Raw genomic sequence first — 27,658 nt, 5'->3', positions numbered from 1 at the left:
AGAATGGCTGCGCCAAAGAAAGGAGATCTCTCAGCTGCGGAGAGGGAAATATTGCAGGTTATTGCTGCAGGTAAAATGATATTGAATCTATATATAATATAGTTGAATATATTGTATACACTGCTTTCTATAAGTTTCCCCCCTTCAGTAACTTTGTTACATTTCTTTATTTTGTCACATAATGATCTTGTTATCTTTATTGAACATGATTCATTATATTCATTATATTTTGATGTGTGTCAAATTTCAATCATTGTAAGAGAGCAGTATTTCATTGTCACACAATTTCTTGCCAAAACCTTTTTATTAAATTAATGATAGTATGGATATGGGGAGAGAATGATATTCTGTATCTGAAATCTCTCTGAAACAGGGGATGTGCAGGAGGTTGCACGGCTGCTTGGATGCAAGGATGTTCGAGTTAACTGTCTGGATGAGGTATGAGATATGACAGTAAGAACTTCTGAGTTGATTCACTGTACTTGGTAAATTAAGGATTAAAATCAATAAAGTAACATTGTAAGGGTACTGGGAAAGAAAGTATTATGTTATTATATAAATAATAAGGTATTACACTATCAACAATGACATTGTCAACATGAGTATTGGTGTATGGTTATATTTTGTTAACACATTCACCCTCAACCCTGTGAAGGCTGCATAGGTATACATATGAGATTTGTCCAGTTAAAATCATCATTGCCAAATACAAAATATCTGGTGGGCTACCAGACACCCAATTATAATGATAACAACAACAACAACAGAAACTGCAACAACAACAGCAGCAGCAGCAACAACAACAACAACAATAGATATTGTTTAAAGAGAAGAATGATTTATTTCAGCTTTTATTTATTTCATCACATTCCCAGTGGGTCAGACGTTTACATACACTTAGTTAGTATTTGGTAGCATTGCCTTTAAATTGTTTAACTTGGGTCAAACATTTCGGGCAGCCTTCCACAACCTTACCACAGTAAGTTGGTGGAATTCCTACTGACAGAACTGGTGTAACTGTGTCAGGTGTGTAGGCCTCCTTGCTTGCACACGCGTTTTCAGTTCTGCCCACACATTTTCTTTAGGATTGAGGTCAGGGTTTTGTGATGGTCATTCCAATACCTTGAGTTGTCCTTAAGCCATTTTCCCACAACTTTGGAAGTATGCTTGGGGTCATTGTCCATTTGGAAGACCCACTTGCGACCAAGCTTTAACTTCTTGGCTGATGTCTTGAGATGTTGCTTCAATATATCCACATCATTTTCGTCATTATCTTGCGCATGATGGCATCTATTTTGTGAAGTGTACCTGTCCCTCCTGCAGCAAAGCACAACATAATGCTGCCACTCCTGTGTTTCATGGTTGGGATGGTGTTCTTCGGTCTCAGACCAGAGGGCATTACTCCATAAAAGCAGAAATCAAAGTCTAGCAGGAAGAGTAGCCCATAATAACCCATATAATGATTGTCACGGTTAATTTAAATCTAGATGTGACCACCAAATCTCAAACCTGCATGCAGTTTGTGACGCAAAGCAAGCAGCACAATGATGTAAGATCTGCTCATTGACAAAACCTTTGGTCAAACGCTTCAGTGTTCCTTGCATATGTCCTTGTCCTCTTCAGTGTTCCTATTGCATGTTCCCCATTGTTATGGAGACATATGGAGATGACTTGAGTGCCGGATCTACTCCTCCTCCAAGACACTTGATAATACATCATGCCAGTAAAACACAGGTTCCTTCAGGGGTCTTTGTTGTGGGAGTGGAATGGGTAAAAACAGCAGTTCACAAGTGTCCCCTGTCTGTCAAAATCAGATGTGGCAGCAGAGCTTGACATCGCAAACCATCCAGTCTCAGCTCTGCCTTAAAGTGCTCACAGTATTGATCATGTCCTCCCTTAGCTAATAGACACATACCAGGTTGTGTTCCTTCAATGTGAATGTGACTGATGGGAGTTAATAAGTGCAATGTTTCGGTCAAAGACTTTCATCAGTCACTTATTACGCTAAATTAGTTTTTAAAATTGTAAAAGGTACATACATTTATTTGGCAGTTGGGAATAGCGACTGTGCTTCAGGGTGAGAGTTACTTTTTGATGAAGGCTGCAGCGTGACTTCAATAACATGATTTTCTCTTAGATGATTAAGTTATCACTCATAATCTTCTGCTATTTCACTGGCCTGAAATGCACCAATTGTTTACTGCCAGGGAAAAACATATAAACGTATGCATGTACAGTATATTAGCCCCACACCGTACTGATATTACAATGTTAATGTGTAAAAGCCTCTCTCTCTCTCTGGAACGCCCTCCCCCCTGACCTGAGAGCCGTTCCCTCAGAACTCATTTTTAAGTGGCAATTAAAGACGCATCTGTTTAGGCAGGCCGGTATTCACCTTTAGCCTTCTTAGTGTTCCTGTTTATGTTCTGTCTATGTTGTCCCCTTTTTTGTTTTTAATCATTAATGTTTTGATTGCACTTTTCTTATTTTTGATGTAAAGCACCCTGTGCATCCGTGCTGTGAAGGGGCGCTATATAAATAAAGTTGTACTTACTTGCTTACTTACTCTCTCTCTCTCTCTCTCTCTCTCTCTCTCTCTCTCTCTCTCTCTCTCTCTCTCTCTCTCTCTCTCTCTCTCTCTCACTCTCTCTCTCTCTCTCTCTCTCTCTCTCTCTCTCTCTCTCTCTCTCTCTCTCTCTCTCTCTCTCTCTCTCTCTCTCTTACCCTTGTCCTCAGTATGGCATGACGCCCCTGATGCATGCAGCCTATAAGGCCAATGCAGACATGTGTATGCTGCTGCTCCAACATGGGGCAGACGTCAACTGTAACGAGCATGAGTACAGCTACACTGCCCTCATGTTTGCTGGCCTGTCAGGTCAGTCAATGCATTTCCATAGAGTAGATTGACCTACAAAGACGCCTAGCCTTTTCTGATCCAACGGATCCACAGGTGGGTCCGAAGTGATATAAAGAGCTTACCTCGATCAATTCTCTTCATCGATATCACATTTTTTTCACAACTTTTCATGCTATACAATGCCACCATTTTGTTTCCGAGACGGTAAACACGGCCGAAGTCACTTCCAGTTTTCTCCAACTGGAGAATGTGTCATGTCCGGTTTCAACGCCGAATTTCCATACCATTGGTCGGCCAATCCAAAAAAATCCCAAAAAAGTCTGATACATGAGAAAGGTCAAATGGCACAGATGGTGCCAAAATATCTCCAAATGGCCTAAACATATCAAAATTTGGTGTCCGCCTAAACATACCTGTACTAAAACAGGTACAAAGTTGCATTTGCTCACATTACTAGCATCTACTTTGGCACAAGTACTAATAAGACCCTGGAGTACTGATTCCTAGATGATTTGGGCTTATTCAGTCAGGTTTCCAAGGTGATATTCACTGTAAAAGCTGTTGTTTTTCGAGCAGAAAACCAGAAAAATGAGGTGGATAAGAAGAGGCTAGACTTAGATTTAGTAATCTAAAAATGTAATTAGACCCCTATACTTTATTTATTTTTGTTTCTTTTTTTTATTACTACTCGATCTTTTCAGTTTGTAAAGTGTCTCTGAGTGTCTAGAAAAGCGCTATATAAGTCTAATGTATTATTATTATTATTATTATTATTATTATTATTTCCATAGAGAGAGATTGTACCTCTTCATATCACTATCTGGTCAAACATTCTCATCAACAAATGCAAATGTGCTGGCTAAGCTAGCAGTAATCAAGATTCATCATTAAAGAGTGTAGCAAATAAAATAAAACTGATTACAGATGTATGTAGACAATTGACCACCTCATTGTCTCTCCCTCCACCTAACTACCCACAGGGAAGACAGACATCACCTCCATGATGCTCGATGCCGGGGCGGAGACAGACGTGTTGAACTCAGTGGGCCGCACAGCCGCTCAGATGGCTGCTTTTGTGGGTAGGTGGAGCTACACCCATGACCTAGAGCCAGGGTACCACTCAATTGGCATCAGTCAGGGCAAGAATTGTGTGATGATCTGACCAGGGGAGGCTGATGGACGGAGGTAGACATCGGAAGATTTAATCCACACGTGTTTGATACCATTCCTCATTCCGTTCCATGCATTACAATGAGCCCGTCCTCCGATTTCTACCTCCACCGTCCTCCCCTGGATCTGGCCCCTGGCTTGACATCAACGTTGTATCAACGTTATCTATTGCCCTTTTCCCAACCTGCAGGCCAGCACGACTGTGTGACTGTGATCAACAACTTCTTCTCCCGGGCGAGGTTGGAGGTCTACACCAGACCCCTGGGGCTGGAGAGGGAACCCAAGCTGCCCCCCAAGCTGGCTGGCCCACTCTACAACATGATTATGACCACCAACCTGAACCCTGTCAAGGTGGGGTCTGGGGGCTTTGATATTGAGTTGAATTAGATTAGATTCACTTTATTGTCATTACATAGTGGACAATGCAACAAAATTATTGTGTGTCTAACCAGAAGTGCAACAAATAGCAATTATATTGCAGTGATAAGTAGCAGTATTTACAGCAATCTATACAGTAAAGTGCAAATGGTGGCGTGATGTGCAATGTCATACAATGGTGACTGGATGTACAGTGCAGTGGTATATATAAATCGAGATTATATACAATGTGCAATTGTACAGGCTATGATACATATGATACATACAGTGCCTTGCAAAAGTATTCACCCCCCTTTTACCTATTTTATTACATTACAACCTGTAATTTAAACATTTTTTGAATCAGAATTTTATTTGATGAATCTGCACAAAATAGTGTTAGTTTTTAAATGAAATGAGAAATATATATATATAAAAAAAGAATTTAAAAAAATAAAGAACTGAAAATTGGCATGTGCATATGTATTCACCCCCTTTGTTATGAAGCCCCTAAAAACTTCTGGTGCAACCAATTACCTTCAGAAGTCACATAATTAGTGAAATGAAGTCCACTTGTATGCAATCTAAGTGTCACATGATCTGTCAGTATATACACACCTTTTCTGAAAGGCCCCAGAGGCTGCAACACCTAAGCAAGAGGCACCACCAACCAAACACTGCCATGAAGACCAAGGAACTCTCCAAACAAGTCCGAGACAAAGTTGTTGAGAAGTACAAGTCAGGGTTGGGTTATATATTTTTTTGCTTTAGCAGTATGCTTGGGGTCGTTGTCCTGCTGGAAGGTGAAACTCCATCCTAGTCTCAAATCACTTACAGACTGGTACAGGTTTTGCTCAAGAATATCCCTGTATTAAGCACCATCCATCTTTCCCTCGACTCGGACCAGTTACCCAGTCCCTGTTGCTGAAAAACAGCCCCACAGCATGATGCTGCCACCACCATGTTTCACTGTGGGGATGGTGTTCTTGGGGTGATGGGATGTGTTGGGTGTGCCGTGTGCGCCAGACATAGCGTTTTCCTTGATGGTCAAAAAGTTACATTTTAGTCTCATCTGACCAGAGCACCTTCCTCCATACATTTTGGGAGTCTCCGACATGCCTTTTTGCAAACTCAAAACGTGCCTTCTTATTTTTAGCTGAAATTAATGGCTTTCTTCTGGCCACTCTTCGATAAAGCCCAGCTCTATGGAGTGTACGGCTAATTGTGGTCCTATGGACAGATACTCCAGTCTCTGCTGTGGAACTCTGCAGCTCCTCCAGGGTTACCTTGGCAGGTTTGTTGTGGTGCCATGTTTTTTCCATTTGATTATGATGGATTTGATGGTGCTCCTGGGGATCATCAAAGATTTGGATTTTTTTTTATAACCCAACCCTGACTTGTACTTCTCAACAACTTTGTCTCGGACTTGTTTGGAGAGTTCCTTGGTCTTCATGGCAGTGTTTGGTTGGTGGTGCCTCTTGCTTAGGTGTTGCAGCCTCTGGGGCCTTTCAGAAAACGTGTGTATATACTGACAGATCATGTGACACTTAGATTGCATTCAAGTGGACTTCATTTCACTAATTATGTGACTTCTGAAGGTAATTGGTTGCACCAGAAGTTTTTAGGGGCTTCATAACAAAGGGAACATACATATGCACATGCCAATTTTCAGTTCTTTATTTTTTAAAATTCTTGTATTTCCCATTTCATTTAAAAACGAACACTATTTTGTGCAGATTCATCAAATAAAATTCTGATTAAAAAAATGTTTAAATTACAGGTTGTAATGTAATAAAATAGGTAAAAAGCCAAGGGGGGTGAATACTTTTGCAAGGCACTGTATATGATAAATATGTAGTGTACTATATAGTGATAGTATACAAAAATACAAAAATACAGGCTGTGGGCTATGATACACAGGGATGGGCTATGTACAGCATGATCTACACAGAACACAACTGTTACTGAATTGCATTCATCATTAGAACTGACAGTAAACCACTGACGCATTTTTAGGCCAGTGAGATATATACTGTATCTGAAAATTAGGAGTGAAAACTAAATCATCCAACTAAGACAAAATCATCTCACTCATAATTGTTTCATCTCAGTTTAAGGCAAGTAGGCTGACAACACTAAAGACCGTTGCTCGATATGAATGATCACATTCTTAATAGTGCTTTTAGTTCTGGTGTTTATGATACATGGAGGAAGCGGACAGCTGGTTTGTAATTCATCATAGTAGAGTAGTTTCTATAGCGACTTTAGGAGAGTGTTGGAAGCACCTGTATTTTCCTGGAACCAGGAACATTTCCTCCTCATTTCAAGCAGTGCACTCTAAGTGTTTTGCATAATGTTTGTAATGGCTATAATTGAATTTGGTTATAGTCGAATTTGAGCTAATGGACTAATGGAACATGACTGAGTCAGTAACACTGGGATATAATGGAGTATAATGTAATGAAATGAGAGGATTGAGATAGATATTCTTCTCATAGTGGGAGCTTGAACAGCCTACAGTAGTGACCTTTGAATTCCTCACAAGTCCACATGATCCACGCTGGCTCTGCTTCAGTCTGCAGCCAACGACCAGTGTCCTTGCCACTTTAGGTTCATCTAAATATATCTGACTGACCTGCTGGCTAAAGTACATTTTTACAACATACTACAATGTGCAGGCAAAGTTACTCCCTACTCCCTGCCTCACCCACTGTACACCTTGAGATCTACCATGGAGATTTGGTTACCGTCACGTTTCCTTATGAGTGCTTTTAAGTAGTAGCATGTGTAGTAGTAGCATGTGTTTACATCAAGAAGGAAAGACTCAGTACTGATGTATTGTATGGTTCCTGCAAATGGGTCTCACTGTGAAGGTTGTTACTATATCTGGACTTAAGTTTGTTTGAAACATGACACAGTGGAAAGTGGTCATTTGTTTCACTTGAAATGCTTTAGCTGTGACATTCATATCTCCTTGCTGTTACAGCTGCCGCCCATACCGGAGCATAGCAGAAAGATATAGTGTCATATAAACAGTGTACCTTACTAGGAACACTGGGATGTGATTAATGGTTACTGGCTGAATGGAATGTCTTGTCGAGTAGAGTGATCATATCTCTCTCTCTCTCTCTCTCTCTCTCTCTCTCTCTCTCTCTCTCTCTCTCTCTCTCTCTCTCTCTCTCTCTCTCGCTCTCTATCCATATTGTGGTGCCAAGAACACATTTTATTGTTGTATAGTAAAAAGTGCATTACAAATGTAATACATTATAATAATAATAATAATAATAATAATAATAATAATTATTATTATTATTAGCTAAATCAACCCCCCCCCCCCCTCTCAGATGGTGATGCTGGTGAAGGAGAGCCCGTTGCTGGTGGACGTGGCAGCTCTGGAGAAGTGCTACCGTGTGATGGACCTGCTCTGTGAGCAGTGTGTGAAGCAGCAGGACATGAACGAGGTGCTGGCCATGAAGATGCACTACATCAGCTGTGTGCTGCAGAAATGCCTGGCCTTCCTCCAGGAGCGAGATGGCAAGCTGGACACTCTTATCAAGAGGTGGGCACAGGGCCATGTCTATGCCAGCGGGTATAAACAGTCTATGCGGTTGTTTAGGGCCACAACCACTAGAGGGGGCCACACTTTTGCCGTCGATTTAACGCAAGCTACCACCCGTCAATCAAAAACTCTGCTACCCCCGTCAATGAAACACCAGTCAATCCAAAACTCCACTACCACCCAGCCACCCCCCACCAGGGACGTGCCGTCCATATAAGCAGAGGTAAGCAGTGCTTACCCAACGAAAAAATAAAAAAGGACCGTGAAAATATTAAAATAAAAGTGCATGTAACCATTTGTTTGTTTTCATTAAAAGAGTCGTATTTTAGGTCCCAGGGCAGCAGGAGTCATTCATTTTGACATCGCATTTTTAGCGCCACCTGTAGGAGTAAGCACTTCCTACTCTGCATTGCGTTGCATATAAGCACTCCTCTCTCTGCTTTCCCTCGCGTACATTCGAATGCGTGAAAATGTCTTCTTTTTTTTTTCCCGATGCCTCAGCCCGCTGTTTAATGTGGCCAGGGGAAGCATGCTTACAGCCAATCAGTAGGTCTTTCATTCCGATAAGAGCTACTGATTGGCTCTCATCACTTTCAAGTTCACTTAACATTTCACCTTACTTTCTCTCGCCCGGCAGAATAGCTTATGCCAGCTAGCTCAAACAATCTAAATAATAATAATCAATAAGAATAACTTGCTTGATTTTGTGAATATGGACATTACTGTCAGCGACCTAAAGGGATTTCGTAGACTGGACTGGACTGGAAAACAGAACTACTGGCTAAAGGCCGCCCGGGAGAGTCGCTAGGGGATACAGCAAGCCTGGTATGAGCGGTTTATATGATTTATATGATTGGCGAGGCTGGTGGCGATCTGTGCTTGTTTATATGGTTTGATGTGATGTCAAGTGCCTGTGTGACAAAGTGTGAAAAGAAAGTGTGTTGTGAGTTTACTATGGAGGATGGAAAGGGTGTGTGTCTGTGTTGTGCGTGTGTGCGTTTGCGATGTTGAAACTGGACTTGTAGATTTCAGCAGGCTGGCTACTTGAAAATATCTTTGAACAATGAGCACCCCTGATATAGTCGAAACTGGCAACTGTTTTTTTTTGTTTTTGGTAATCTGATCACAAAGTGACACTACCGTTTATTAGCGGGTTCTAGGGCATCAAAATTGCATTTCCTTGAAACTGCGTTCACTGATAGCGTGTATGTGTAATTACGTGTATTTCTATATCTTATGCTTACCCAATCTAAAAGCTCACGGCACGTGCCTGCCCCCCACCCACCCGTCGATGAAACACCCGTCAATCAACAACTCCACTACACCAACGAAACGTGGGGGCAGCAAAAACAACAAAAACATTCTTGCTTAGGGCCACAAAAGTCCTAGGGCCGGGCCTGGGTGGGCAGGTGCTCCTTCTCTCAGGGCAATGTGCTAGCCATGTCCTTAAAGACCCCCTACAGAGGGGTGCCCATGGGTGTGTGTCATGTGGTATACCTGGCAATCTGAACTTTTCAGGTAAATCGACACTGTAATGAATATAGACTGTGTGTGGCAACGACCCCCCCCATCTGTGTGACTGATGTTGTAGAATCCAGTTAGAATGGAGGTGCTACTGTGTTATAATACTCTTCCCCACCAAGACAACTTCCATGATTCAATGGATATCAGATTATAATTAGCATACCATATTAAAAGTTGTGTCCTTTTCACCGTCTTGTCTCGAAGCCTGCTGAAGGGGAGGGACGGCGACGGCTTCCCACAGTACCAGGAGAAGTTTATCCGTGACTGCATCCGGAAGTTTCCATATTGTGAGGCAACACTTCTTCAGCAGTTGGTGAGGAGCATCGCTCCAGTGGAGATTGTGAGTGGACCTCTTGTCTTCATATAGGCTTTCACCACTTTTCCTTTGATAAAAGGCTAGACTGATCCCAAGTCAGTGTGTTCCTGACAGTGGAGGCAGGTGGAGTCAGAGGATGGGCTAATTTTAATGCTTGGAACGGAATTAGGAATAATATCAACCACATGTTTGATACCATTCCCTATTCCGTTCCATGCATTACAATGAGCCTGTCCTCTGATTTCTACCTCAACGAGCCTCCACTGGTTACTTTCTCGTGTATATTTGCGTCATCACTCTCTCTTGGCCTTCTTTCAGCTCTCTAGCACATACTGCCTTCCTCTCTGGCCCACCTCCACAATAAGGGCTTGATAGAAACATGTTTTCTGTCAGTCAACAGAGCCACTGGCCTTTATATCCAAACACTCCTTAATCAACGAAATAGACCATTCACAAAGAGGTGCTGCTCAATAGACTCACTTGAAATGTCACTTCTATTATGTTCTCTTTCTGCAACACTTCCTCACAAAACATTTGTGACAGGTTCTGGTGAAAAAGTCCTCAAGTAGGGCATTTCTTTGTTTTTTTCCAGATAATGAAAGTGCAGATTGTAAGCTTTCAAATGATGTGTCATACATTGAAATTTGAATGTTGGTACATGAATTTGAATGTTGGTACACCTCAAACCATGCCAGAGAAACTCGCTCTGAATCAAAATACACACAAAACAGCTGCTAGTATCAGTGGCGGATGGTAAATCTTTTTTTTGGGTGGGGCACAGGTTATGGGGGCATGCTCCACGGGGAAGAATATCAACTTTAAAATCTGGATTTACAGTCGATTTTAGCATGAGAATATATATATAACTTAATTATTTTTATATAGAACTTATTAAAGGGCAAACTGCAAACACAACAAAAATATAATGCACAACAACTGACAAATCAACTGGAATAGTCTTTGTTAGCAGAGTAGACCTAATGTTAACAGAATGGACTTATACCCTTTGTCTATCTGTGCAGCGGTAAGGTGAATAATTCTAGCAGTACTGTCCAGACAGTTGTCTTGTTTAGCCATTCAACTAGGCATTATTTATTCAATGGAGAAAGACATGGAACACAATGCAATTGTGATAATAAATGTGTTCTTTGTTACTTCTTTAATTAAATTAAAGTGTACCTTTCTATTATCATACAATATTTCCTTGAACATGTAAACTCTATAATCATACAGTTGTCTTTCTATTAGTTGTCTCTGTCATACTGAACTGTTTGTTATCATCCTGAACTATCTCTGTTGCTCACCTCACCTCAGTTCTGTCTCTATTGCACTCCTCTCCTGTTGTCTGTCTCTCTGTTGCTCTCCTCTCCTGTTGTCTGTCCGAATATCGTTGTTAAGTCGCTACGTGTTTCCGGGTCCAAAGTTGGCTGAGGCGCTGTCTTCGAAATGCCGCAATAATAATAATAATAAATTATATTTATATAGCGCTTTTCCGAGGCTCAAATACCCTGACAATATGGGGGAAACGGGAAAGTGCTGTGTCCCTTGTTGTATGAATAAATCCGAGTCTAAAAAACAATTAAACTGTCATTCTACCGCTGTAGTACACTGGTATTCTGGTGCGGAGAATTTCTGGTTTGGACCCGAAAATTGCAAAACGTCACGTTTGACGTCAGACTTAACAACCGGTTATTCAGGACTCTCAAGTCAAGGAAGCATATTGGGACCTTTACTGTTCCTAATATATGTGAATGTCATCAGCATGTGATTGCAATTTGTTCCTGTTCGCGGATGACTCGGCTCTGCTGGTCTCTGTCAGGGACATATTGCAGGTGGAAAAAGCGCTAAGCACTGAACTGAGTAGAATCTGCATCTGGCTAGCTGACAATAAACTATCAATACACCTAGGTAAAACTGAAACCATCCTATACGGATCCCCATCTAAACTCAGAAAGGCTGAAAATTTTAAAATAAAAGTGGGTAACATTAATATCACAAGAAAAGAGGATATTACATACCTGGGCTCCATCTTAGAGGCAAATCTTTCCGGAGATAAAATGGCAGCAAAAGTAATCAAAAAAGTGAACCATAGAACTAGATTCTTGTACAGGATATCCTCACTTGTCAGTAAAAACACACTGAGGACCCTATCAGGAGCTCTCATTCAATGTCACTTCGACTATGCCGTAACATCATGGTACTATAGAACCACAAAGGCCCATAAAACAAGACTCCAGACAGCCCAAAATAAACTGGTTAGGCTTCTGCTAGGCCTCAACCCTAGGACACATCTAACCGCTGCTCATTTTTTTAGCCTTGATTGGCTACGAGTAGTTGACAGAGTGCAGCAGCTTGCACTGGGCCTGGTCTTCAAGATACGCTACACCACAAAGACACCCAAGTACCTGTCAACATACTTCCAAAAAGTGAACAACGTCCACACATACAACACCAGAGGAAGCTCCACGAACCACGTTCAACCGCGTTGCACCACAAACAAGGGGTTAAACTCGTTTGCAAACTATGCAGTAAAAATGTGGAACGCCCTTCCTATAATCTTAAAGGAGTGCAAAACACTGCCCACCTTCAAAACCACTCTCAAAAAACATTTACAGGAGGCTGCAATCCGTAACTGGACCCTCTAAATCAAAAATCAGATTAAAAGACCCGAACTACCCACTGTACATACTTTGTGTTTTGTCCCCCGCCCCCACCTGTGGTCTATGTCCCCACCTGTCCTACCCGCTGTACATACCTGATGTTTTGTTGTATTGTATATCTAGTATTGTTCTTCCCATGATGGATGTATTTTTATCTTGTAGATAGTAATAGTTATTTGTCTGTATTATCTTGTAGATAGTACACTGTGATGTCCGGACTGGACTTGTAAGTAATAATAGTCGATAGAGAACGTGGTCCATCAAACGCAGGTTTATTCTTTTCAGCATGAGTATAGCAGCAAACTACTCAACATAACTTCTCAGCATGAATGAGTATGGCAGCCAACTACCCAGCATACACTTCAACTTCCTCCTTAGTCTAACACGTGATTCCGTCTTAAAGGGCAGGACACAACATTTCCCCCTTTCTGGAAAAGAGTTACTTGTACTAACAACAAGGCAAGCAAAAAATGAAATGGTAGATTCAGCATGTATAAACAAAACAATATCACATTACCCAATCAATATCACATAAGGAAACTTAAATATTATTAATCTAGGTAATGACAGTCTAATACAATAACAATAGACCAAAGTAGTGCAAACAGTATAAGTGCAACAATCCCCATACAACAGGAATACAATTCAACAACTGTCAGTGACCCATTATTAGGCTATTCAAGAGACATAGTCCTTTAGCCATCCAGACCTCTGGATATTACGTCTAGGCCTGGGTGAATGATCAACCACAGGCTCTACAGTGTCTCCGTCTGTGGTTGCGGCAGTGTCTGGGAAAGCAGTGAGATGAGAGGCATTCCAAGTCTTTCCATCACTCAGAATGTATGTGCTGTCCCCCACCTTCTTGCTTATGGTGAGAGGATCGCTGTACCTTCTGTGACCTTTCATCACATGCAGAGGATTCTTAACCCGCACTTTGTCCCCTTTTTGAAAAGCAGGAGGACGTGCACCACGTTTGGCATCAGTGTAGGCCTTCATCTTGCGCTGTCGTTCACTGACTCTGTGGCGAATGTTCATCGTCGCCGGAGTACACTCAGGAGCAGGAGGTAACAGAGTCAGCTTGGTTCGCATGGGCCGACCGTGGAGCAGTTCAAAAGGAGATGAACCAGTAGTGGCATGAGGAGTGGCACGGTAGACCTGGAGAAAGTCTACCACAGCTGGTTTCCAAGGCTGATGTTGCTGAATGGCCAGCTGGATGGTTTGTTTCAGCACCCGATTGAACCTTTCTATGGCCCCATTAGCAGCAGGGTAGTAGAGAGAAGATCGGCTGTGTGAGATTTGTCTGTCTTTCAGGAAGGATGTGAATGATGCAGACGTAAACTGCACACCGTTGTCAGTGACAATGTTCAGCGGGTTCCCATGCCGGCTGAACACAGATGACATAAAGGCAAGCACAGTGTTAGTAGTGATGTCTCGGGTGAAGGCTACCTCAGGCCATTTACTAAAGTAGTCAGTCATTGTAACAGCGTATCTGCAGTCTGGAGCAGCTGTTTCGAATGGGCCGACTATATCCATGGCAACCTTTTGCCATGGCCCATCAGGAAGTGGTACAGGTTGCAGTGGACCTGGACGTGGCTTTGCTGTCTTGTCATTTGACTGGCACAAGTGGCAGGCACGGATAGCACTGAGCACCTGATCATCCATTTTAGGCCACCAGTACAGTTCACGAAGTCTCTGTTTGGTCCGCACCACTCCTTGGTGGGACTCGTGAGCAATGGAGATCAGTGCAGGGCGGAGAGCGTCAGGGACAAGCACTCTGGAGCCTCGAAATATGAAGCTGTCCTTCACAGACAGTTCATGGCGGAGTGGGTAGTATGGTAGCAAGACAGGGTCGAGACCTTTAGAGGAAGGAGGCCAACCACTTGAGATGATGACGCGGAGCATTGTGAGCTCGGGACATGAGGCACAGGCAGAGTCCAGGTCAGCAGCAGAGAGAGACTCACTAGTAGAGGTGAGAAGAGCAACGTACTCCGTGTCGTCGTCAGCCGGAGCAGATGCAGCAGGCAGAGGTAAGCGAGACATGCAGTCGGCAGGTGCGTTGTCAGAGCCTGGACGGTAGGTGACATCGTAGTTGTAGGACATGAGACGGGCAGACCATCTTGCAACACGTAGACCAGCGCGACCGACACCCTTTGTAGTCATCAGTGTCGTGAGCGCTTGGTGGTCCGTCTTCAGAGTGAAACGGCGTCCCCACAAGTAAGTGCGCCACCGCTCCACAGCCCAGACGCAGGCCAGGGCTTCCTTTTCCACAACAGCATATTTGCGCTCAGCCGCAGAGAGAGTTCGAGATGCAAACGCAACAGTTCTCTCAACGTTGTCAGGGCCCACTTGTGACATCACAGCACCCAACCCGTAGTCAGATGCATCTGTAGATATGATAGTGTGCAGTGCAGGATCAAACAATGCTAGGGCTTGGCTCTTTACCAGCAGTTGCTTGACCCTTTCATAACTGGCTTGTGCTTCGTCAGTCCACTGAAATGCACTGTCCGTCTGTCTCAGGCATGCTCGCATAGGTTCCACCACAGTGGCATGGTTGGGCAGGAACTTAGAGTACCAGGAGAGCAAGCCGAGGAAGGAACGCAGTGTAGTAGCGTCAGTGGGTGCTGGAGCCTCAGCGATGGCCTGTATGCGTACAGTGTCTGGAAGCAGACCATCAGCAGAGACAGTGTGACCCAGGAATGGTAGACTGGGCTCACGGAAACGGCATTTGTCGTTATTAAGCTGCAAGCCAGCAGATTTCAGACCTTGCAGGGTAACTTTAAGAGCCTCGTCATGTGTGTGCCTGTCACTGCCATGTATGATGACATCATCAATGTAGTACTCCACACCCGGCAGGTCAGCGAGAATGATGCTCATCATCTTCTGAAAGGCAGCTGGCGCTGATGCCAGTCCATATGGCACACGGCAGAACCGATACAGTCCATCATGGGTGATGAATGCCGTTAGGTCGCGTGACTCCTCAGCAAGAGGCACCTGGTAGTAGGCGTTAGCCAGGTCAATGGATGAGAAGATGGTGGAGCCTTTCAGGCTGGAAAGGAGCTCATCCATATGAGGCAGTGGAAAGGCGTCAATAATGACCGCCTTATTGGGCTCACGCAGGTCGACACACATCCTTATTTTTCCAGTCTTCTTTTGTATGACGACAATGGGGGACACCCAAGCAGAAGCGTCGACAGGTTCGATCACTCCAGCAGCGAGTAAGCGCTTCAGTTCATCAGAAACTGCGTCTCTGACAGACAGCGGTAGCCGGCGCAGCTTTTGGCGTACCGGTGTGACAGAGGAATCGACCTTCACGCGGTGCACAAAGTTTTCTGCACACCCTACAGCAGCGGGAGCAGATGCAGTAGTGCACTGGAGCACAGGAGTAGGCAGAGATGCAGAGTCATTAGGAGGCACCACTTTGTTGTTTGCAATATGCACACTTAACACAGTCATTAGGTCCCTCCCCATCAGTGAGGTCCCCCTCTCCACAATGAAGAAGGTACCTGGAGCAGTGCGGCCATGGAGAGAAACATCAGCAGACATGCACCCCAGCACTGGAATGCTGGTTTTAGAGTAAGACACCAGCCTGGCAGTCGGTTCAGTAAGTGCAATGTTTTTAAAGTACTGTGCGTAGATGCTCTGTGGCAGTATAGAGACAGATGAACCAGTGTCAACCAGCAATTCCACTTTACTGGACTGTGAGTGTTCTGAAATAATCTCCACAGTGCATGTGATCTTATCACTATTACGTGCAGAATGTTCAGTATATAACACTGTAAATTCAGGGAGATCAACCTCACGTACCTCCTTGGTGTGTGTCTGTGTACTGCGACACACCTTGGCAAAGTGACCCACTCTGTTGCATTGTCTGCATGTAACTGATGCAGCTGGGCAGTTAGTTGCATTAGCTAAATGTCCATCTGATCCACAGCGGTAACATGTTTTCCGCTGTGAAGCCTCCCCAGGCTTTGTACGCTTACCCCACTGTCCCCCTTTTCGTTGTGGAGTGTGCTGCACCGCCTGCACAGATGCAGCCCGCGGCTCACAGAAGGCCTTAGCTTGCTCCGTAGCAGCCTCAATCTGTGTAGCAGTTGTCATGGCCCTTTCCAGTGTAAGTTTATTGTCCATCAAAAGTCTTTCACGGATCCGCGGGTTGTGTAGATGTTCAACTAGCTGATCACGGATCGCCTCATCCGCACGATCGCCATAGTCGCACGTAGCTGCAAGTTCACGTAGTGCAATCACATACTGAAGGACCGTTTCATTCTGCATCTGTACTCTCTTACGGAAAGCATGGCGTTCAGCAACAGTGTTTGTCTTGGGCACAAAGTACTCCTCCAACGCAGTCATTGCAGTATCGTAATCTGCACCTGTGTTCGGGAGCGAGTAGAATAGACGCTGTCCCTCGGTGCCCAGGCAGTGTAGTAAGACGGCTCTACGCCGTGCAGCAGGCCAAGCATTACCGCTAGCATTGATGACCAGCAAATAGTTCTCAAAAATGTTCCGCCATGTCTTGAATGGAATGGTGGGCTCACCAGGCGCAGGCAGGAAAAAACAGGGAAACGGCACGTTTACAGCCATTGTAAAAAACTAGTAACTCCGATTACTCGTCGCCAATTGTGATGTCCGGACTGGACTTGTAAGTAATAATAGTCGATAGAGAACGTGGTCCATCAAACGCAGGTTTATTCTTTTCAGCATGAGTATAGCAGCAAACTACTCAACATAACTTCTCAGCATGAATGAGTATGGCAGCCAACTACCCAGCATACACTTCAACTTCCTCCTTAGTCTAACACGTGATTCCGTCTTAAAGGGCAGGACACAACATACACATTTTTTTTTCCCTGTCTGTCTTACATGTAACGATGAATTGAAAATCAAGGACCCCAATTGAAATAAGCCAGTGGCTTTCTTGGGTTTTTATCCTTTTAGTTGACCTTGTATGTAATATGTACTTTCATGTACCTACTTCTGCAAATCTTCTAATAAAGTTTTCAATCAATCAATCAATCACGCATTTTTAAATTTTGACTACCCCTAGTGGTAGTGGCCCTAGGCTGCAGCCTAGGTAAGCCTATAATCTGCGCATGCTCGGGGCGCATTTTTTGCAACTAGGAAGTGGGGCTGCGTTGGAAGGTGGGGGCGGCGCCCTAGGGGCGGTGGGGGCGGCGCCCTAGCGCCCTCTATTGGCCAGCCGCCACTGGCTAGTATCTATCAGCTAAAAATGAACATTTCTATGAGCATCTAACTGCATGTTTAGCACATCACAACATGCTGATAGAACATCAACATGCTAAACACATAACTACACATCATTAGATGATCAGTCCCTGCTTTTGCACACATCCTAAAACGTAAGTTTGTTTATAAGCCATGTATCACTTACCCAGTAGCCTACGGCAGACGATACAGTGAATCCAATTCACAAATTATAAGTATTTAGTGATCCTAAACTGTTGTTTGCTTGTGTGGGCTCTTCAAAACGTCAACTTTTGTAATAAAAAACAGAAAACATATTTTCTTTAAAAAGAAGCGACTTTTCATTTACGCGACTTGAGAATCGCAGACATGCGGATCTTTTCACCAGACCGTGTCACATTTTAATTAACTTATTAACTGAGTAATAATATAATGTGTGGTATCAATGATATCATTTCCGTGGAGGCTGGTGGAGGTACACGTGTTTCATACCATTCCTCATTCCATTCCATGCATAACAATGAGCCCATCCTCCACCAGCCTCCCCAGTATCATTACATGTTAGTTTAATAGGGCACACAAATATAAGAGTATTGACTACATAACCCAAAATCTTAGAACAATCTTGCTTTCTGAACAACTGTTTCCTATGTTCTCCTTTATTTGATATTCAGCAGTCCATTATCCTCCACTTTCTTTTAACCTGCTTAATAATCCTGCTTAATAAACAAGAGTATGTTTAGAGCTGCAGTTTGTTTCTCTGTCTCCAAGTAATTAAATGTAAATTTTCCCGCATATCACTCTCCTCCTGTGTTGAGCCACTTCTGTGCTTGTTTCCAGGGAAACGACCCAACAGCCTTCTCGGTGCTAACCCAAGCTCTCACAGGGAAGATTGCCTTTGTGGAGGCTGAGTTCTGCTCCACATGTGGGGAGAAGGGGGCAGAGAAGAGGTGCTCCCTCTGCGTAACGGTAGGGAAGGGATTTCTCTCTCCACACATCTTGTCACAAACTCACACTATCCTAGAAATTGTATTGTCAGTGTACCTGTAGACCTATATATCTGTCTGAATCATTCTGCTCTCTTAGAATTGAGGTGTGTTGGTGTCTGACACAGATGACATGATGTCTAATTTACGGGTTCTGTTTTGTTTGTCACTTTTGTTGACTCTCCAGGTGACGTACTGTAGCTTGTATTGTCAGAAGCTCCACTGGTTCGCCCATAAAAAGATCTGCAGAGCTCTCCAGGAGCAGGTCATGGGTCCGGGGAAGGACAGTCCCAGGCTGAGGGAGCTTACTGGTAAACTATGTCTTCACATCCTTTATGTGCACCACTAAATGAATAGTCTTGTAGTGCAATACTGTGTAGCATTGACACACTTAAGAGTTGTCTCCAAAGTTATAATAATAATAATAATAATAATAATAATACATTAGACTTATATAGCGCTTTTCTAGACACTCAAAGATGCTTTACAAACTGAAAAGATCGAGTAGTAATAATAAAAATAAACAAAAAATAAATAAAATAAAGTATAGGGGCCAATTAAGGTAGTGCTGGGGACACATGGGAAGGGGGGAGGGGAGGGTTAACTGGTGAAGGCAAGTTGTGTTGGTTTTGTAAAGAGTGGGCATACACTTGTAAATGCCACTGTAAAAGTTATCCCTCCTGGTTCTAATCTCATATTCCCCCATTTTCCTTACTTTCATACATATCTTTTTCATAAATAACCAATTTTGGGTTGTCTCTGGAGTCTCTTGCGTTCAGCTTCATCATGACCTGTGGAAATTCTCTCAGACTTTATCTTTTTTTGCCAACTCACACAAGAAGCCTTAGAGTAGCTTGAGGCGCCCCCTTGTGGTAACTGTACTCTGTTGCTCTGTGTTCTCCATCCTAACAGATGATGAGAGTGAGATGGTGAAGGAGGCCACCAATTACCTCCAGGAGCTGTGTGTGAGGTCAGAAGACCATGTGCCTTCAGGAGGCCCAACAGACCAGCTTGGCTGTCCCTCCTCCTCCTCCTCCGAGGGACCCTCCTGCACCCAGGAATGAGAGGGGAGAGGACTCCTGGCCTGGGCCACACCACCAACCATATCTACCTATAGAAGATGCTTCAGCTTCACTAAACAGCCAGCTGGAGAACAGTCTAGTCTGGGGACTGTATTACTACGGGTCCATGCAGGTCTGCTTTGTTCTGTTCTGTAGGCAAGGGTCCATATTCTGTACTGTGTTTGCATCGATGTGGAGTGCTGCAGTTGTGACAGAGGAAGGAAGCTCTGTAGAAGTGGGGAGTTGAAGTCGAAGGCCTCCTGAAGAGAATGAAGATGTATATCGAGGCACTTACATATAGTGTATGTTCTTCCTGCTGCTTAATGGTTTCTATGGAAGAATGTTTTTTTTAAAGGCATAGATTCTTAATCTTTTTCAAAATGTGTGCCTTGAATATTTAGCTATAAATACCATGGATTATGTGCCATATTCTCTCAACACTGAAACTTGATTTTAAAAATTCAACTATTTGTATTGTGATAAATGTACAGAAAATTTCACTCATGTTGAAATGGGATCACCTCACTACACAATGTCTGCTTTAAATTGTCTTTTAGTTTAGTCTTTTAGTTATGACTTTTAAAGGTGTGTTATATTTGATTGATGTTTTGTACTGTGTACTGTTTTGTACAATCAAGTTTTTGTTTTAATTTGGTTGACATGGATGTCTTCACTGTAATGTCTCCACAAACCATGCTTGTGGATGTAATCAAACCTTTCCTGGTTGCTAAGCATCTGCACCCAAGTGTCTTTTATTCCTGAATGCCAGTTTAACTTTTTCATGTCAATAAAGAGTGCCTTAATAGTCTTGATTTGTTTTATAAGACTTGTTTGTGAATGATTCATATACATTAGAATACTAAGACCAGGGGATGCTAGTGCATGGAATGGAATGAGAATTGGTATCAAACACACCATTCTTCATTCCATACCATTACAATGAGCCCCTCCTCCGATTTCTGCCTCCACCACTCTCCTCTGACGAAGACATGGTCATATACATTTTCCATTTTGTACATATGGAATGATTTCCCAGATTGTAGTTATAACACTAGGTGGCAGGTTTTCTCTTCCATGTTCCATACATACTCTAATGCTTGTAGAATGTCTGGTCAGACTTTGCTGGTAGGATTCACCAGAGCCATTGTTGTCATGTTCATGCTGCAAGCCTTTCTCTGTAAATAGTGCATCTACTTCATCTGTGTAACAGACCAACTTCAATGGTAAATTCTTAAAGTTATAGTGATTCCCCAAAGTGGTCGGTCCACCAAAAGGTCCCCAAAAGCACTTGATTAACAAATAGAAAACCTTAAACACCACTGCTCTTAATATAATTTTGGTGAACTAAATATTTAATCTATAGTGGTCGGTTTAGTGGATAGTGAGTTTCACTGGTGATCAGGTCAAGGTCATGAGTTAAAATCCCACCTGGGAACCCCACCACTAGTGTGCCCTTGAGTAAGGCACTTAGCCCTAAATTACTCCACGGAGACTGTCCCTGTAATCTGTAATTGTAAGTCGCTATAATGTAATAATAGATTTATATATACAATTCAAATAAAATAACCCAGATGTATCCTAACATGAAATAATGTACAACGCTGTACGTACAGTAATATCGTGTTTACGTGCATGGTTTTGCATTAGGAGGAAAATATAAGCCTTCTGTCTGGACTTTTCTATCTCACACGTGAGGTACATCCTACAGCGATGCTGTGGAATTCTATAGAGCTCCGGTGAGCATTGTGTCATGTTCCACAGCTCTGTGTCCCACGGGAGAAACAGTGGACCCTGCCACTATGGGCACAACTAATGACCAGTCATTGGCCCCTGTCATATTGCCTGTGCCCCCACCCCCCTCCCCCGCATAAAAGGTTGATCTCAAATTTCCGGTTTTTGAGATGTACAAATTAGCGAATGCTGCGTGGGATCGAATAACTTTGATAGTCCTCTTTCAAGCCCCCAGGATCATTTTCTCAGCCTTCCCTCAGCATTCCCAGCAAAAGATGACTAGCACAGCTTTTTGGGGGTAATAAGAGATCATTTTGACAGCAGGGGGAAAAAGGCATGAAAAAGCTACCCCTTTACAATACGGCGTGAGCTGGACAGTTTTAGAGTGGATTTATTTTCAGTGGTATCAAAGGGAACCATAGCTGAGGAGAATTTGGGTAAATTCATTGTCGGAGCCCTGGGAAAGGGGTGTAAGAGGACACCAGGTTCTTGGGGGCACGGTTTCGGCAGGATGAAGGGGGGATAAGACCCTTTGTGTTGCCACTGTATGATTTTGGATAATGCACATACATCATATTGGTGAGCTCACCTAAGCACTTGACGGGATGGGATGTACTGAATAACACAATTTGTTGGCAAAGTCATCCCAGCATTGTGAGTTCCCAGCAAGGTTCACTTCCTTAGAAGTCATCATGTCCGATTGATTCTGCAGGCTTTGAGGTCATCCTTGTTACGTGAATCAATCAATTCAGATAATTGAATAGGCATTGAACTTATGAACTGTATGACTTTGAAATGTCTACGAATGGTCATTATGCTCAAGTTGTTATTACAGGATTAGAAATTGTTCAAACCCATGTTGTACACATTGCCATTGGTTTTCTATTTATAGGACATAAAATCATGTTTATTTGAGTTTCTAAATGCGAATGTGTTGACTGACTGTTCTTTGAAGTTGCACTTAATCAGTTAAGTACAAACGCTACCCAAAAATGATTACTGATGTTTGGCTTCTCCTGCTTCAGTGGGCGTAACCGTGCGTAAAAGTCTTCGAATTCGAAACTGCTCAACGCGCACTGAAGTTGTTGCCACAACAAGGGGCGGGTATATAAACGACTGAAGGACAGGTGAGGTAACATAGTAAGGACATAATTCCTCTGCAGACAGCATATACCATTGAGAGAAGAAGGCACCACAACTCACTGCCTCACTCACAGTCTGACGACGAGGAGGTGCAGCTATGTTTCCAACCACGTGTGGGTACCAGCTCCTTATTTTCTGCCTTTTTATAAGTAGCTGTCAAGCTGTCAAAAACGACGCCACGGAGATGTTAAAAGCGCAGGTGATCACTCCCGCCGAGGATACACCAAGTAATGTATCAATGAATCAAGCGCGTAATGGAGGAAGACACCAAAGCAGCACTACGCGTGAAGGTGAGAGACATTTCTTGTATGTTTGGTTATCGAATTGTTAATTCCAAATCTGATCAGGTAAACATCCAGTCACTTATCCTTATAGTTGGAAACCCAACACTTTATGGCTAGATTCAATACAAATGATTGTCAATGACAATATCAATGTATGGAACAGTGTATAATCAATTGATGGATAATGTTAAAATGAGTGAAGCATGAGTCATTACGTGGTTACCATATACCCATATACCCTTTGGATAATACCAAAATACGTTTTTGAAACGTTTAAAGCCAAAGAGTATGAGACATAGGCTGATATAAGGTACATCTATAGCTGGACAGTCATACTGTGCTGTATTTTCCTGCCCTACAGTTCATCATAGATGTATACATTCTAGATCCCCTCTGTAGAGGCATATGCATTAGTGTTAGCAATTGACATGCATTATGTACAGTAACTGTGACAAAATAAAGCATCTGTCACCTCCTTCCCCTCTCAGCCACAGACCAGAGTCAGATGGGTTGCAGGGAGCTGAGATCCACCAAGTACATCTCAGACGGCCAGTGCACCAGTCTCAACCCAGTGAAGGAGCTAGTCTGTGCCGGTGAGTGCCTACCCGCTCACATGCTGCCTAACTGGATCGGGGGGAGCTACACTGGGAAGTTCTGGAGCCGACGGGAGGCTCAGGAGTGGCGCTGCGTCGTCGACCGGACCCGGACCCAGCGCATCCGGCTACAGTGCCAGGAGGGCAGCTCCAGGACCTACAAGATCACGGTGGTCACCTCCTGCAAGTGCAAACGCTACACCAGACAGCACAATGAGTCAGGGCACAAGTCAGAGGTCCAGCCCCTGGACCAGGCCCCTCCTGGCCCCAAGAAGAGGAAGGGCCAGGGGAAGAGTGGACTCTCTGAGGACTTGGCTGAGAAACAGCCCAAAAACTAAGCCCTGCCTGGGAGGTTTTTTTTGCCCCCTTTATAGGATGACGAAAGGTGTCTGACTCCCCTCCAACACAAATAAACACTAATCTTGTTTAGGAGGTGGTTGATTTTTTGGTTGAGCGGGTATTTATGATGCCTGTGATGGATTATGCAATGATCTCAGTGCAACTGGTTTGCCAAAACAATTACCATTGTGGTTGTGTGTACTGTATGTTTGTGTTTGTGTGTGACTAGAATGAGACGTTCACATAACATGAGAAACCATGTTTGACAATGTAAGGTGAATGATTCCCCATCTTCTCAAAATGTTGTTCAATGGATACTGCCTTGTAGCACAGAAAACAGAAACAAACACACTATCTCTAGTGTACGTGTAAATAAATAGTGATTGTATGGTTTATGGGTTATTATCATGAATGACGATGACAATGTAATATATTTTTTTGATTTTGTACTGGGATAGTTGTAGAAACAAGTTCATTTTTTAATATTGGCTAGATAACATGTAACCACTGTCACAAATCATTGCCCTTTGGAGAATTGAATAAATAGTATTAGTATTGGTTGGTTTGCATGATTTTAAAAATGTCCCTTTGCTTAACAGGACTAGTTGCTATAAACATTGGGCTGCAGCCAATGGAGGCAACTACATAGCAAACAGGAAGTCATTATCAAGGCATTAGTCAGTGAAGACTTCCTTTCAGCATGAGAAACCCTACGCTCTTATTGTGAAGGGATACCCTCTCCTCCAGGCTAATGGGACTTGTTCCAACAGCGGCAACATGTTAAGAAACCTTGTATCATATATCCTGTCATTGTGCTAGTAGTATACTATAACGGATGCACTCCTAAGTTATACCTTTCCCAAAGAGTGTCGAGAACCCTTAATTACTCCGCCCCTCCCCCCACCCAAATAAACATGATAACAGGTGATATAACAATGGATTGTCAGGATTATTCTTTACTGCAAATAAAAAAAACATTTCCATTAACGAGGTAGAGTGTGGTGCGTTCCAATTAGCAGAAAGAGGAGGAGTCACAGGCAGGCATCCATGGCTGGCCTGGTTGACAGGCAGGGAATCTCATAAACAGCACTACAGCACTTGCGTCATTGATGTGGTGGGGCTTGTAAAACCTCCTGTCTGTGTTAGTGTTATTATGCCTGACAACAGATCACCCCAGAGTAACAGTGATAAGAGGACCACCTACATTTATTTAGGAGCTGAACTACCAGAAGCACACAAACGCACGCGCACACACACACACACACACACACACACACACACACACACACACACACACACACACACACACACACACACACACAAACACAGAGAGAGAAACACACTCCAAGAAACACTCCCCAGTGAGCCATGCACTGGCCACAGTCCATTGCAGTCATGTTTGCTTTTGATTTATTTACTCCCGGTAAACTCATCGTAGGACTAGGAGCATGTTTGGAGGAGTAGTTCTCACAAACACTGATAATGAATAGTAAAATAATGAATTTTGCTCCCTCCTGTTTAGATGAAGCTCATGTTGACAGTGTTACTGTTGCAGAGGAGGATGTTCATGTCCGTTTTGTGTTTTGTGCAGCGGGGAGAGGACAGGCAAATTGGATGCCAATGTGAATAGGCTAACACCACACAAAGACATAACATCGATTTAGTCCAAAATTTCTCTCTGGCTGCAACCGAACCAAAACTGCCCGCAACGTTATAGATAGATAGGCTATTATGAAACGTGAATGTGTGGAGGTCCAAGTAAGTTGCTCAATTTCTCAATCACTGTAATGACTCGGGGGCTTTTGATGTTGGATGTTTCGCGATATGTGGCCTCTCCCTAAGCGTGCCTTCTGTGTCTCTGTCTTTAATCCAACAGTGTGCAATTTGTTACTTACCCTGTCAACACAGGAGCGCCTGTGCCAGTGCCTGCGCCGGTGCCAGTTGCTCAACCTCTGCGCAACTGGCACCGTTACCCTTACCTCTCTATTTAACCCTGACTTTTTTGAGGACCGTGAAATATCCCGAAATCTCATAATTACATGCTTATGGAAGCACTTCTAAGGCCTTGTAAATACTTTATTTCGACAGACTCCACGTCCTGCCCTATACCCCCCCATGGGTTATATTGATAAAATCACTGGAGGTTTCCCCGTGAAATGCAGCGGACATTTCTACCTGCATAGCCCACCTACTATACCTGTGGAGGAGAGGGTGAATACGTGGGTGGTGTGTGTTGTCGACCTTTCAACCCCGATGGAGTAACCCACCCAATAAGGGTGTCAGAGTTGGACAGAGCTGGGGCCCATGTGGTAACAATCCTTAACGTAATGAGGCACAATTAATCATGACATAATTTGCTGCTATTACCAGGCTCTCCGCCAATTCAGTCTCCCCTCCTAGTCTCCCAGGGCCAATGCTAGCCCAGCACTAATCTTCTTTTCAAACCTAAGAATACGCAGGGTAGCAGCAGCAGCTCTTGTGATCTGACACTAAAGAGAAAATATCCAAGCCACATCGAGCAGCAACACACCATCAATCTACCTCCTCTGACTCCCGAACATGATGGAACAGAGAGAGAGAGAGAGAGAGAGAGAGAGAGAGAGAGAGAGAGAGAGAGGGAGAGAGAGAGGGAGAGAGAGAGAGAGAGAGATCTTGACCGTAACTCAACCCCATTTACACAGCATCTGAAAGGTTGAAGCCCCATCAACGTACTGTACAGTGGGAGGCTGGCGGAGGTAGAAATCGGAGGACGGGGCTCATTGTAATGCATGGAACGGAATGGGGAACAGTATCAAATCTGTATCTGTTTGATACCATTCCTCATCCCGTTCGTTCCATGCGTTACAATGAGCCCTGTCCTTCGATTTCTACCTCCGCCAGCCTCCACTGGTACTGTAGGTGGATGGCTAGTGTAGTTCTACATGTGTGTTCTGAAATCAATAGCCTGAGTGTCATGGGACGACTGCCTAATGCTCCGAGAGAAGGTTTAATCTCTGTTTCAGACACACCTGTTTCTCATTCATCCAGGATGTTTTGGAGGGATGTCTTCATCGTTGCACCACACAGAATCCCCTCGCTAAACAAAGACTCTCTTGTGTCTTTTAGACGACATAGCGGAGGTTCCAGGGTTTCTGTTTCTAATATACCCTATTACAGAACTGTTAACTGTAATTTCACTTCATTTTGCAGCATAGGGGTAGCAGATCGGTTGAATGTACAGTGGCAGTTGGACATCGGTTGGGGCTCAGATTTAAATTGAGGGGAAAAGCTTGTGTCTAAATCCACTTGGATCCAGGGTAAAACAGTGTAAGTTGAGTGTTTTGGGGTTATTTCCCCAAATGTTCTTCCCCATTGATATTATAGTCAAGGCATTCACTTTTAGATGAATATACATGCAGATATAGCCTAGGTGTTTCCTTATTGGATTTACTGAAAATATGTAACATTGACAACAAATTGTAATAATGGTCCCATGAGTGATGCCGGTCATACTCTACCCCCCCCCCCCCCCCCCACCCTCCCCCTATCTGCTATTTACTCCCCCCCCCTTCCCTTTCCCCTCCCCCTCCCTCCCCAAACCTCTGCTTCCCCCGCTGTCTCTCAGGTTTCATCCCTCTGCCTGTCACTCAGGCATCGTTGCCTCTGGCTTGATCACAGAGACTACTACAGAAGTTAACCCTTTGAGGGTCTGGTCTTAATTAAATTACCTTCTGAGTGCTGTTGCACACTCTGTGTGTGGCTCAGTTGGTGGAGCATGGCACTCAATTCCCATTGGGACCATATATACGACACACTTAATGTAAGTCGCTTTGGATAGAAGCGTCAGCTAAATGGCATATACTACAATCACCGGCCACTTCATTAGGCATACCGGGT

General features: G+C 43.6%; 2 protein-coding genes across 2 annotated transcripts; both read left to right on the top strand.

The window, feature by feature from the left end:
- Nucleotides 1-3: 3 nt before the first annotated feature.
- On the top strand, nucleotides 4-19,695 carry LOC308154178 (ankyrin repeat and MYND domain-containing protein 2-like; the record flags this gene model as incomplete). The annotated part of the gene is made up of 10 exons (XM_080527351.1): nucleotides 4-70; nucleotides 374-438; nucleotides 2,737-2,875; nucleotides 3,838-3,936; nucleotides 4,218-4,378; nucleotides 7,729-7,943; nucleotides 9,672-9,807; nucleotides 18,486-18,614; nucleotides 18,819-18,942; nucleotides 19,544-19,695. 10 exons carry the CDS (start codon nucleotides 4-6, stop codon nucleotides 19,693-19,695), a joined length of 1,287 nt encoding a protein of 428 aa, XP_080383477.1.
- A 3,036-nt stretch (nucleotides 19,696-22,731) lies between these two features.
- sostdc1b (sclerostin domain containing 1b) lies at nucleotides 22,732-23,781 on the top strand (the record flags this gene model as incomplete). Its single annotated transcript, XM_080527350.1, has 2 exons — nucleotides 22,732-22,856; nucleotides 23,339-23,781. Exons 1-2 carry the CDS (start codon nucleotides 22,751-22,753, stop codon nucleotides 23,779-23,781), a joined length of 549 nt encoding a protein of 182 aa, XP_080383476.1. The 5' UTR covers nucleotides 22,732-22,750.
- Between the last annotated feature and the right edge of the window lie 3,877 nt (nucleotides 23,782-27,658).

The sequence above is a fragment of the Nansenia antarctica genome (assembly GCF_963989245.1).
Source record: "Nansenia antarctica genome assembly, chromosome: 3".
NCBI classification, from domain to species: Eukaryota; Metazoa; Chordata; class Actinopteri; order Argentiniformes; family Microstomatidae; genus Nansenia; species Nansenia antarctica.
Note: the sequence above shows the minus strand (reverse complement) of the source record. Positions and strands in the feature narration are given on the sequence as shown.